This window comes from Mizuhopecten yessoensis, unplaced genomic scaffold (assembly GCF_002113885.1).
Source record: "Mizuhopecten yessoensis strain PY_sf001 unplaced genomic scaffold, ASM211388v2 scaffold10955, whole genome shotgun sequence".
In the NCBI taxonomy this organism is placed as follows: domain Eukaryota; kingdom Metazoa; phylum Mollusca; class Bivalvia; order Pectinida; family Pectinidae; genus Mizuhopecten; species Mizuhopecten yessoensis.
The window spans coordinates 435,316-449,461 of NW_018408805.1; the positions used below are offsets into that span (position 1 = coordinate 435,316).

Genomic DNA, 14,146 nt, shown 5'->3' on the forward strand with positions numbered 1-14,146 from the left:
GAGAGGTTTCAAACCCTTTATGTTATCTGGGGTGGGGGTGGGGTTTGGGAGAGGTTCATACCCTTTATGTTATCTGGGGTGGGGATGGGGTTTGGGAGAGGTTCATACCCTTTATGTTATCTGGGGTGGGGGAAGGGGTTCATACCCTTTATGTTATCTGGGGTGGGGTTTGGGAGAGGTTCATGCCTTTTATGTTATCTGGGGTGTGGATGGGTTGGGGGAGAGGCTTTATATTGTGTTATGTACAATTTAATATCCATAAAAAATTCAGTCGAAATTATTACTTCTGGACAAGTGCTGTATACCTGAACATTTTCGCTGCAGTTTAATTTTCCATTTTTTTCTTTCCATATTGAGACGGAATTGTCATCATTACTGAAGGACGAAATTATTAGTGGGCAAATATGGATTTTACCAGTGAAGGGCGAAAGTTTGACTGGGTGAACATTTCTCAGTGTACAGTAATCTTTTAAAGGAATGAAGCAGATGATAGTGCATTCAGCTTTCACTAAGAAGGCCAGGGTTCAGTACTCCGACAGGATGTGTAAAGGTATGGAGACACCTGTCTGACACTCTGGGGAATCTGGTTTCCTCCCACAATAAGACCCTTGCATGCTTCCATCCAGGCCAACACAGATGAGTAATATAAGTTATTAAACTTGTTTCACAATTGTTGTGAAATAAATACCCTATGTTTTTTTATATAATTTGCATAGAATGTTTTCATACTCGCAATAAAAACTGTCAAAGACAACAGGTGAGGCCTGCTCTAATGTAATGTCATTGAAGACCTTCATACAAACCGTGTGTCATTCTCCGTGGGCTTGTGAAGACAGTTCCCTATGCCCCTGTTACTGGTACACAAAATCAGTCTGTGATCATATTAATACCAGTGCTGAACACAAATTTATTATAAAAGAGGCTAACATATTCTACATTCTTTTTTTCATGGTATATGGAAGACAGAAAACTGAGTCATATACGATCTCTTATGACCTTGAATGTCACCTGCTAACATCAGGTAGCGCAAACAAGGTAATCTGGTTATATAAACCAACATTTTCTGTGCATATATGACATTTCATATATGATGTTTCGTGTTGAAATTTGAATTAGAATATCAAATGAGGGTGACATCTGATTATTAAGATTCCTAGTGATAAAACAGGCACTACTTGTTTTGTTAGTAGAATAGACTGATCAGTGGTGTAAATATTCAATAATTAGGTTAACACATGTAATTTTACTAAACACAACACATATCAGATAACCAATTCTTTTAAACAGAGTTGAATATATAGAGATATCATGGGTTAAAAACACATTTCTCTCATTTAAGGTAGAGAGAGTTCACCACATTTCTTCTGTATTTTGCCTGGGTTTTTTTTATGTTATTTCCAGTGTCATAAATTGCAGGCTTTTTAGGGAAATCATTTTCAGATGATGCAGTAAATATTGCCCAAATATGATGACCGGTAGTGCAGTAGATTTGTTTTGTTTGAGTGGTTTTACGCCCGCTTCACTACCGAGTAGTTTGGTTATCCAGCAGACGAAGTAAAGATAGGAAAATGAGTAGAATGGGTCAAGTATGTAGTGAAGGGTTAGAAAAGGATGTGAGAGTCAGTGGATAATGTCTCTCTGCTTTAATAATCAAGAAATCTACCGATCAAATCCCTGCAGTGGAGGTGTTTTTGGCAAAGAAAAACACAGCCAATAATTGTTATAATGTTTCTTTCTGAACTCTTTGATATGGTAAATTGGGAAGAAATTTCAAGCCAGAAAAATGCCTAACAAGTTGGAACTCTTTTTGTTTTGTCGGAGATGCCACATTGAATGCTGGGACTTTCTACATTAAGTGTATATAATAAACATACATGCATAAATTCCTAGGAGAAAGTACATTTTGTTAGTAAGAAACTTTCACAACACAAACTAACGCGGCACTTTAATTTGATATGTTTATAATATTGTAGTTAGATGAGAAGTTAAAAACCTCTGATTTATGAAAAAGTCACAAACTTTTAAACAAAAAATATTTGCATTTCTTTTCCAACAATTATAAAGACCACCAAAAATACATGCTATAAGGTATATTAATTTTTTTACCAAAATACTGGGTAAAAATTGGGAGAAAAAGGTGAAAGAATGGACTTCATTAGTTATATCAGTACAGTGAGTATTTGCTACTTATATTCCGACATCAAAATATACTTACGGCATAACGAGTAGATCTTTTTCTTCCTCCATCAGTTGCTTCTCAGCGTAGTCTTTGTCATGGAATATGGGTAACTTCCTCAGCTCAGGGATCATGTAATTTGATTCTGGCTCATACACTGTCAGAAACAATGAAAGCCGAAACGGTAAAGCTAAACACTGTTTACATAGTCAGAATTTCACTAATAAAACCCTTGCCCCTTTACATATTTGAAGCATATTGCTTACTAATAAAATAATTTATCACCATATCTACAAATTCATCCTGTTCAATTGATATAAATTTTAAATCTGGTATACAAAAACAAAATTTCTTTCTTGAGTACATAGACTTAAGCATTTTTTATAAAATGACAACCTTGTCGGTAAATTTGGTTTGAAACGAGAATGCATTTTTCCATGCAACCTCTTACAAAGATTGACCATTTATATACTGTGACTCATTGATTCTCACAGCAGCATTATAAAATGTTCCTATTGTTGGGAGCTACTGGTAGGCTAATTGCTAGCATGATCTAGTGGATATCTAGCAGTGAATTTATATACATGTACAGGTATGAGGAATTGTTCTTGTATTTTTATAAACTTCCCTTTAAGCTTTTCACAAGGCCACAAATAGGTTAAACATTCTTGTTCATAACTACATTCTTAATGGGTTAATTCGGAACAAAATATCTAATTAATTTCTATGATAGTATACCTTAAAGGGGCTGGTCAGGGAAAAAATGTCATATTTGCTAAAATGGCATACACATGTTTAAAATACCTTCTTATGAAAAATTCCGATTCAAATTTTGCTGAAATTCACTCCATAAGAGTAAAAAATATATTTATATTAAAGAAATCCTAAATCGTCACCTGACAGTCTAAAACTCTCAATTGACCCAGATCAGTGATGTAATTTTACCGAACGCGCGTCATCAACAAGGCCAAATGTTAAACATCGCGGCGAAAGAAAAAGATGCATGCAAAAGTCATGACAGGCACGAGGTATCAATACCGTTATATATAACAACAACATATAGGTAGGAATACTACACATTCATCAAACATGACCTTTGAAAACAATTATTTACATATAGTATTACTGTCTTGTCCGCTAGTTGAGTCCGACATGACACATGACGGCATGCTATTGTTGTTATCTTCACTGCCTCACTTTCGAAACAACCACGTGACATATATAAATAGATCTGCGCTAAATTTACGCAGGGCTTCCCCGAGATTTCAGTGGTCAAAACTGGACATTGCAAGCAGAACTCGACCATCATATTGCCGTGGTATAACTTTTGGAAGGCCAGAGAACGCATTTAGACCCATTTATTTTGTATTTTTTCCCAGGCCAGCCCCTTTAATTTTTGAATTTCTGAAAATAAAAATAAGATGAAAGAGAAAAAATATACAGAAACCTACAGGTTTTTAAGAAATTAATATTTTGGTCTCTATAAAAGGATTTAACATTAAAGGGAAGTAAAAAAAAAATTGAAAATACTGTTTTCTTTAATCATATTTTATGTTGTGTATTTATGATTAAAATATTCAACAAAGTAGGAAAATAAGTCAATGATCCTTTAATTTCTTTGAGTCAACTTCTTCAAATACTTAAATGAAACTCAAACATCTCTTAAAGTGAAAATGGCATTCATGAGTTAGCTCCCTTTAAAGTGTTTAAAAAGTGTTGGTTTTTTTGGCAATTAAGGATGCATGGGTTAAGTGCTTATTACAACAATATGATTGGTTGATCAAATGAATCTCTAAGCCAATCAGATTTTTTTCATGTTACTGGTACAGTCATTACAATGTAGGTAATATACCTACCAGGCTTTAAAATGCATTACCTGAGCTATCCCATCTAGGCAGCAGGGTGACAAGCTTTGTGAAGTAACCCATACACTGTGCACTAGCTTTCTGTGGCTGCTTTGGAAGGCTAGTGATTGTAGCTAGTTATAGCTGTACGGGAAAGACTTAGCACTCTTCTAGCAATGTATAAAGAGCTAATAAACACAAAATCTTGTTTCAAATAGTTGGCTAAACTAGCCATTGAGTCAAGTTTGTGTGGAAGCTGACAAAAAGAAATACTAAAATCTTCTTATTTGCGCTAAAATTTCTATTTCCAGCTCAAAGGTTGGCACATGCTACTCATAGAAATTTCGATAATCTTTTGTTGATAATTTTTTTATTATATATATTTGAAAAGTGAATATTTATACTTTGTATATTTTTTCGTAACTTGTTAGTACAAAGTGGTTTGACCAGAATTGTAAGTAACCTATAGTTAAATACCCTGAGCTCCTGTATAAAAATTGCCAAATGGAAATAAGATAATACAAAGGAATTACATTGTAAAAACAAAATTTAATGAAAATGTATTAAAAGACTTTACAATTGTTAATCTGTAAATATGTAAATCAGAACAAATGAAGATTCTGTCTGGACAAGATAATATTTCTGTAAAGGGGGAAGGACTCCAATAAGAATAGCTGCATCAAACTAATCAGTCCAGGTGTCAAACTTCGGGGTGAGGTGACTCCATCAGTGAAGTTTAGATGAAAATTGTAGGAGGAATCCGACCAATAATCTGTCTATGGACATACGGCAGACAAACATGATTCCTGTGTACCTGTACGACTTAATTGCAGGAGCAGGACTAATGCGGGTAGGGGAAAATAATGCCAAAATTGGAGTGGGAATCTGGCCCATATTCGGCCTGTATATATCCATGAGGAGGTATAATATAGTTTTGTTGTGAGGGATGTAATTACTCCATGCGGGAGGTATCATTATCAGACAAGTATGTAACACTACAGTACGATTTGAAAACCATGAACCTTGAAAGATAGCATTTACTAAAGTTTCATATTACAGAAGATTCCACTTAAAGTCATGTTGTTTAATATCATATCCTGGTTAACATCCTCTTTTGATAATTTTTTTTTCTTTCCGTTTTTTATCCAAAATCAGGCACCTTTTCCTTGTTAAAACAACGCAGATTTTCCTAAATGAAGAAAAAATCAGGAGTGTTTCCCCAATTTCATTAACACTACTTTATTTTCCCAATTTAAGCAGGAATAAGCTCCTGGACATCTTGAGCGATGGTGACTTTTCTTGTATGGATAATTGCCATGAGAATTCATATTCACATAACGGCTATTTAGTGACAACAGACCAGAAAGACCTTAGAAGGGGTCTTGCATTATCAAGTTTTGTTGTGACTATGAGGATTTACAGGTACTCCAATAACTAAAACCTTGTAAAGTTACATTGTACCCTACATACTGATACAAAAGTGGTGGATGGTTTATATCATATTTCATTTTATATCACATTTCATTTTATATTTGACAATGACATTAAGAGGAATCCAATGTATGTAAGGTCAAAATTGTGTCATGAAGCCGTACGAGTCAGCTGAAGAGTGATGTCTCGTGCTGGTTCAAAAAAAGCTGATATAAGCAAAATATAAGCAAACAAACAAACCTGGTGTCCGCTGGTTCTGAAATCTAAATGCTTTTCCTGTGGAAAGAAAAGCCAATGACACATCTATTGGACCAACATGCGATTTCTAATAAGGCATTCAATTAAAAAGGCGATACTCAAAATATAGCACAGCATTCAAATTATGACCTGTATTGCTCACCTGTTTTTATTGAATCCTGGCCTAGCCCAACTGATTTTGTTTTTACACTCAGAACACTGCTGTTGATTATATTTTGTTTTATTTCATATTTATTCATTCTCATAAAAGTCCCACAAGGTATGGTTTTCTTTTCAGAAATGATTTATCAAAGCTAAAGTCATGCGGGAAAAAAACAAATTTCCGTACTTAGTTACATTTTTTGGCAGTGGTACTAGGATCCTTAAAATTGTGGGGTCCCAATGAATTGATTATTGACCTTAACTTTGTCGGGTCTCAGTAAATTGATGATTTACCCTACTTTGTCGGGTCTCAGTAAATTGATGATTTACCCTACATTGTGGGGTTCCTGTAAAATGATGATTAATCCTACTTTGTGAGGTCCCAATGAATTGATCATTGACCTTAACTTTGTCGGGTCTCAGTAAATTGATGATTAACCTGAACTTTGTGAGGTCTCAGTAAATTGATAATTAATCTTAACTTTGTGGGGTCCGAGTAAATTGATGATTAACCCTAATTTGTGGGGTCCCAGTAAATTGATGATTTACCCTACTTTGTGGGGTCCCAGTAAATTGATCATTAACCCTACTTTGTGGGGTCCCAGTAAATTGATGATTTACCCTACTTTGTGGGGTCCCAGTAAATTGATGATTAACCCTAATTTGTGGGGTCCTAGTAAATTGATGATTAACCCTAATTTGTGGGGTCCCAGTAAATTGATAATTAACCTTAACTGTGTGAGGTCTCTGTAAATTGATGATTAACCCTACTTTGTGGGGTCCCAGTAAATTGATAATTAACCTTAAATGTGTGAGGTCTCTGTAAATTGATGATTAACCCTACTTTGTGGGGTCCCAGTAAATTGATGATTAACCCTAATTTGTGGGGTCTCAGTAAATTGATAATTAACCTTAACTGTGTGAGGTCTCAGTAAATTAATTATTGACCCTACTTTGTGGGGTCCCAGTATATTGATGATTGACCTTAACTTTGTGAGGTCCCAGTAAATTGATGATTTACCCTACTTTGTGGGGTCCCAGTAAATTGATGATTTACCCTACTTTGTGGGGTTCCAGTAAATTGATCATTGACCCTACTTTGTGGGGTTCCAGTAAATTGATGATTTACCCTACTTTGTGGGGTCCCAGTAAATTGATGATTAACCCTAATTTGTGGGGTCTCAGTAAATTGATAATTAACCTTAACTGTGTGAGGTCTCAGTAAATTAATGATTTACCCTACTTTGTGAGGTCCCAGTAAATTGATGAGTAACCCTACTTTGTGAGGTCCAAGTAAAATGATGATTCACCTTAACTTTGTGGGGTTCCAGTAAATTGATGATTGACCCTACTTTGTGGGGTTCCAGTAAATTGATGATTGACCTTAACTTTGTGCGGTCCCAGTAAAATGATGATTAACCCTTCTTTGTGGGGTCCCAGTAAATTGATGATTTACCCTACTTTGTTGGGGCCCAGTAAATTGATGATTGACCCTACTTTGTGGGGTCCCAGTAAGTTGATGATTAACCCTACTTTGTGGGGTCCCAGTAAATTGATGATTAACCCTACTTTGTGGGGTCTCAGTAAATTGATGATTGACCCTACTTTGTGGGGTCCCAGTAAATTGATGATTAACCCTACTTTGTGAGGTCCCAGTAAATTGATGATTGACCATACTTTGTGAGGTCCCAGTAAATTGATGATTGACCCTACTTTGTGGGGTTCCAGCAAATAGATGATTAATCCTACTTTGTGAGGTCCCAGTAAATTGATGATTAACCCTACTTTGTAAGGTCCCAGTAAATTGATGAGTAACCCTACTTTGTGAGGTCCAAGTAAAATGATGATTAACCTTAACTTTGTGGGGTTCCAGTAAATTGATGATTGACCCTACTTTGTGGGGTTCCAGTAAATTGATGATTGACCTTAACTGTGTGGGGTCCCAGTAAAATGATGATTAACCCTTCTTTGTGGGGTCCCAGTAAATTGATGATTGACCCTACTTTGTGGGGTTCCAGTAAATTGATGATTGACCTTAACTGTGTGGGGTCCCAGTAAAATGATGATTAACCCTTCTTTGTGGGGTCCCAGTAAATTGATGATTGACCCTACTTTGTGGGGTTCCAGTAAATTGATGATTGACCTTAACTGTGTGGGGTCCCAGTAAAATGATGATTAACCCTTCTTTGTGGGGTCCCAGTAAATTGATGATTGACCCTACTTTGTGGGGTTCCAGTAAATTGATGATTGACCTTAACTGTGTGGGGTCCCAGTAAATTGATGATTTACCCTTCTTTGTGGGGTCCCAGTAAATTGATGATTAACCCTAATTTGTGGGGTCCTAGTAAATTGATGATTAACCCTAATTTGTGGGGTCCCAGTAAATTGATAATTAACCTTAACTGTGTGAGGTCTCTGTAAATTGATGATTAACCCTACTTTGTGGGGTCCCAGTAAATTGATGATTAACCCTAATTTGTGGGGTCTCAGTAAATTGATAATTAACCTTAACTGTGTGAGGTCTCAGTAAATTAATTATTGACCCTACTTTTCGGGGTCCCAGTATATTGATGATTGACCTTAACTTTGTGAGGTCCCAGTAAATTGATGATTGACCATACTTTGTGGGGTCCCAGTAAGTTGATGATTAACCCTCCTTTGTGGGGTTCTTTGTGGGGTCCCAGTAAGTTGATGATTAACCCTACTTTGTGGGGTTCCAGTAAATTGATGATTTACCCTACTTTGTGGCGTCCCAGTTAATTGATGATTAACCCTAATTTGTGGGGTCTCAGTAAATTGATAATTAACCTTAACTGTGTGAGGTCTCAGTAAATTAATTATTGACCCTACTTTTCGGGGTCCCAGTATATTGATGATTGACCTTAACTTTGTGAGGTCCCAGTAAATTGATGATTTACCCTACTTTGTTGGGGCCCAGTAAATTGATGATTTACCCTACTTTGTGGGGCCCCAGTAAATTGATGATTAACCCTAATTTGTGGGGTCCCAGTAAATTGATGATTAACCCTAATTTGTGGGGTCCCAGTAAATTGATGATTAACCCTACTTTGTGAGGTCCAAGTAAAATGATGATTAACCTTAACTTTGTGGGGTTCCAATAAATTGATGATTGACCCTCCTTTGTGGGGTTCCAGTAAATTGATGATTGACCTTAACTTTGTACGGTCCCAGTAAATTGATGATTAACCCTACTTTGTGAGGTCCAAGTAAAATGATGATTAACCTTAACTTTGTGGGGTTCCAATAAATTGATGATTGACCCTCCTTTGTGGGGTTCCAGTAAATTGATGATTGACCCTACTTTGGGGGGTTCCAGTAAATTGATGATTTACCCTACTTTGTGGGGTTCCAGTAAATTGATCATTGACCCTACTTTGGGGGGTTCCAGTAAATTGATGATTTACCCTACTTTGCGGCGTCCCAGTTAATTGATGATTAACCCTAATTTGTGGGGTCTCAGTAAATTGATAATTAACCTTAACTGTTTGAGGTCTCAGTAAATTAATGAGTTACCCTACTTTGTGAGGTCCCAGTAAATTGATGAGTAACCCTACTTTGTGAGGTCCAAGTAAAATGATGATTAACCTTAACTTTGTGGGGTTCCAATAAATTGATGATTGACCCTCCTTTGTGGGGTTCCAGTAAATTGATGATTGACCTTAACTTTGTACGGTCCCAGTAAATTGATGATTAACCCTACTTTGTGGGGTCTCAGTAAATTGATGATTGACCTTAACTGTGTGAGGTCTCAGTAAATTAATTATTGACCCTACTTTTCGGGGTCCCAGTATATTGATGATTGACCTTAACTTTGTGAGGTCCCAGTAAATTGATGATTAACCCTACTTTGGGGGGTCCCAGTAAATTGATGATTAACCCTACTTTGTTGGGGCCCAGTAAATTGATGATTTACCCTACTTTGTGGGGCCCCAGTAAATTGATGATTAACCCTAATTTGTGGGGTCCCAGTAAATTGATGATTAACCCTACTTTGTGAGGTCCAAGTAAAATGATGATTAACCTTAACTTTGTGGGGTTCCAATAAATTGATGATTGACCCTCCTTTGTGGGGTTCCAGTAAATTGATCATTGACCCTACTTTGTGGGGTTCCAGTAAATTGATGGTTGACCTTAACTGTGTGGGGTCCCAGTAAAATGATGATTAACCCTACTTTGTGGGGTTCCAGTAAATTGATGATTGACCTTAACTTTGTAAGGTCCCAGTAAATTGATGATTAACCCTACTTTGTGAGGTCCAAGTAAAATGATGATTAACCTTAACTTTGTGGGGTTCCAATAAATTGATGATTGACCCTCCTTTGTGGGGTTCCAGTAAATTGATGATTGACCTTAACTTTGTACGGTCCCAGTAAATTGATGATTAACCCTACTTTGTGAGGTCCAAGTAAAATGATGATTAACCTTAACTTTGTGGGGTTCCAATAAATTGATGATTGACCCTCCTTTGTGGGGTTCCAGTAAATTGATGATTGACCTTAACTTTGTACGGTCCCAGTAAATTGATGATTAACCCTACTTTGTGAGGTCCAAGTAAAATGATGATTAACCTTAACTTTGTGGGGTTCCAATAAATTGATGATTGACCCTACTTTGTGGGGTTCCAGTAAATTGATGATTGACCTTAACTTTGTACGGTCCCAGTAAATTGATGATTAACCCTACTTTGTGGGGTCCCAGTAAATTGATGATTAACCCTAATTTGTGGGGTCCCAGTAGATCGATGATTTACCCTTCTTTGTGGGGTCCCAGTAAAATGATGATTAACCCTACTTTGTGGGGTTCCAGTAAATTGATGATTGACCTTAACTTTGTAAGGTCCCAGTAAATTGATGATTAACCCTACTTTGTGGGGTCCCAGTAAATTGATGATTAACCCTACTTTGTTGGGGTTCCAGTAAATTGATGATCGACCTTAACTTTGTGAGGTCCCAGTAAATTGATGATTAACCCTACTTTGTGGGGTCCCAGTAAATTGATGATTGACCCTACTTTGTGGGGTCCTAGTAAATTGATTACACCTTGTAAAGTTAGCACCAATAGAGACCAGAATTCTGTAACTGCTACGTTAGTGACTGATAATAATAGTTACACCATGGAGAACTGTGTCAAGGACTGGAATTCTGAGTTCAAAAGTGTCAGCTGAGTCTGTGGGAAAGCTTCTACCGGGTATAGAATCAATGTCAAATGAATTCAGATCACTAGTCTAAAGAAGCTTGTAGGCAGATTTTGAAAATTTCTACTAGCCCAGCCTATAACTGCATAGTAAATGTACAGTTGTTCACTAAATTCAAATCTGCAACAGTAGAGTTAAAATTGTTATATTGACAATATCAATACATATATGGGAAACGAAATATGACAGATCTATCTTTGTATTCTTTATACAACTGAAAGTTTATTAATATAAACATTAACAAAAACAAAATGGGAATTTTCAGTCCTCTCACTGTTTCTAGCAGCAACATATATAATATAGATGAATTGATGAGGATAACATACTTTCAATCAAGAGGTGCACAGCACTGCATAACACAAACTCAATCTGATTAATATACAGCTTGATCCTCAATATACTATCGTTCTACTATCGAGAGAAGCTGTATTTCAATCAGATTGAACACAAACTGGAACTTTAATTAAAAGCTGTCTTGTTTTTTATGTATTTCAAATAAAAAGGTTCAATGCAAAAGCCGACAACACACTTAAACATTGTGCAGCAATTAAGGTAAAACGATGAAAACTTTGATAAAAAAATCTACAATTTACTTTTGGATTGTTGATCTTTTGTTAATGTATGCATAATGAGTTGTATCAATTACAAAACTGTATAGCTAAAGGCTATTTATTAGTGCAATACCTGCAGTATTATGTTAAGTATAAAAGTATAAAAGATGCCTTTAAGTTTCTATATTATCTTTAAGGGAAACATCTGGTGGAGTACACTTGCCTGCAACATTTCTTTCTGATCGGAATTAGGTACATACAAACATAGCAGCTGAATAAAGCCTAATGTTAGTTAGACAATGGATGTATGCACCAGCCAATAACACACGAACAAGTGTTATTTACTTATTATAACTTGCATTACAATGGCTATAGGAACATTAACATGTAACAGTCGGAGTCATAAACAGCATACATGTACCACATATACTACATATATACTACATCACATATTAAACAAATTATCTTATTCAGTAAATCGCTAAAGTACTGTGGCAAGAAAACTGGTGTCAGGGGTCCAGAAAACCCTTTTGTCCACAACTGCTAGTGTGTATGATTCAGGCAGGTGGGTCACTGGCAGGTCTTCACTAAATGGCAGACTCAATACTAGTACTGCTAGATTTTGCTTGGCTATAGTTATGACAAGGGCAGTCAGTTTCAGCCAGATCCTGCAGCGGAAGTTTTATGTAAATTATTACAATTCAAGCTGAGGAGGGCATTCTTGTCTACAAATGGTCTAGGGATACTGCCCAAGGGTGTGAAAAAGATGTGCATTGATTAGGTTGCCTCACAAGCATCAGATGTAGGGAATTTTCCTTTAACAAACTGGTGCCATTGACCCTCCCCGTTCAAGGTAGGAGAACCCTTGATGGGGAGTGAAAGAACCTGGGTCAGTGATTGAAAAAGGGGGGAATAGTGTAAAAGATGTGGATTAATTAGGTTGCCTTTCAAGCGTCAGCTGTAGGGAATTTCCCTTTAGCTCAGCGGTAGAGCATTGGGCTGGTGAGCCAAGGGTTGCGGGTTCGAGCCCCAGCGACAGCACTATCTGTATCATTATTCCTCGTCCTATTACACGTGGATAACCAAACCATCCTTTTTTCGATTCAGTCAAAATTCACAGTGTGTGCTACAGACATTTATACTAGTTTATTTTAACTGTGAATCTATGTTTTTCTGAATAAGTCCCATTTGCAGTGTCTTCTGTTTTATACAAAAATGATATGTTCCTCAATTGCATACCTGCTAAATGACCCGCATCTTGTGGGTCACAACCGTAAAAATTAACCTATCATCCGCGACCAACCCATGACACGCGCGGGTCTCCCGCATTCCGTCAACATGACCCAGAATCACCCTCCTTTTCTCTCGTATTAGTATCTCCTTAATTTCAGAAGTGTTCCATTCGTGTGACTTGGAGGCTTAGCATTCAGATACATAATGGGTAAAGTCTGTAGTAGTTGTACAAATTTGAATGTACCAAGATATCATACCAATATATATAGTTGTAAATACCTCTAATTAACATATATGCATATATTTTTTTCCAATTTTCAACATGCAGGCAGTCAGATTCCCAATGTAGTACATACAGATGAGAGGGAGAAATAGATAGGGGTGCTTCTAGATGAGTTCATGCTACCAGTATGAATCAATGATGAAATTAACTCAAACTACCTGTATGTACAGGGAAATTATTATTTTGAAAAGAGAAAATGTAATAAAACAAAATGCGTGAACAGATTTATTTATTTATCTAAAAAAAAAGTCCTAAATCATGGCAGAAGAATGAATGCCATTTCTTCTGTCTAGTTATTTTTAAAATTGATTTCTGTCATTTTTGCATGAGCAAAGGAAGGAAGTTGCAAACTGACTTTATTACAGTAGTTCAGTAATCATTATATATTTAGTACCCAGGTAAAATTAGAGAAGCAATTTTGCTTTTATTTGTTTATTCAGAAATTTCACCTTTAGGGCTCAAAAAACTGCTTACTCTGCACATTTTTTTTTTTAAATTATCTTGAAATGCTTGGCCTATTTCATCATATTGAAGACTTTATAGAGGTGTGTCATTCTTAGCCAATGAAAACGGCCGTTATATCTCCATACAGTAGCATCGAAGATGGTTCAATCATTCATCACCTCTACGATATATTTGTGATATGTTTTGTATTTACTTATTTATACAAGCTTCAGTTACAAAACGCCAAGTGCCCGTGTGTCAAATAACCCCGCGAAAATAGTGTAATATGCAGCGTCCTGACATCAGCCCACGTCAGACAATAGCTAGCCTACTAGGCCTAAATCATGTTTTGTACCGTACCTCCACTTCGGTTTGTTCTCATGCCAATCGTTCCTCCTGTAAAAAGCACTAGAACTTTTGCTTCTTGTTCCTGCTCTACAGATTCCGCTACCCCCGCAGTAGCAAGCTTACTCCGCCGCTGAAACAGGTCGTCTTCCATCGCACTAGACTTGGCACCTTCGTCTGCCATGTTGATTGTGGAGAAAGAAAGAAGTGGTACCCTCTGAAGGA

The 14,146-nt window shown here is 36.6% G+C and overlaps 1 protein-coding gene across 3 annotated transcripts in view; it reads right to left on the reverse strand.

Annotated features, from left to right (window-relative positions):
- Positions 1 to 14,120, reverse strand: part of LOC110464073 (L-asparaginase-like) — a 54,774-nt gene extending 40,654 nt beyond the window's left edge. Inside the window, exons 1-4 of one of the 3 annotated variants that reach the window (XM_021519103.1) lie at positions 13,937 to 14,120; positions 5,692 to 5,727; positions 2,216 to 2,333; positions 804 to 854 (exon numbers count right to left, since the gene is read on the reverse strand). In XM_021519103.1, the coding sequence (XP_021374778.1) occupies positions 804 to 854; positions 2,216 to 2,333; positions 5,692 to 5,727; positions 13,937 to 14,105 (374 nt within the window). In that variant the 5' untranslated portion in view covers positions 14,106 to 14,120. The remainder of the gene's footprint in view (positions 1 to 803; positions 855 to 2,215; positions 2,334 to 5,691; positions 5,728 to 13,936) is intronic. The other 2 variants (XM_021519104.1, XM_021519105.1) reach the window with 2 other exon arrangements.
- Between the last annotated feature and the right edge of the window lie 26 nt (positions 14,121 to 14,146).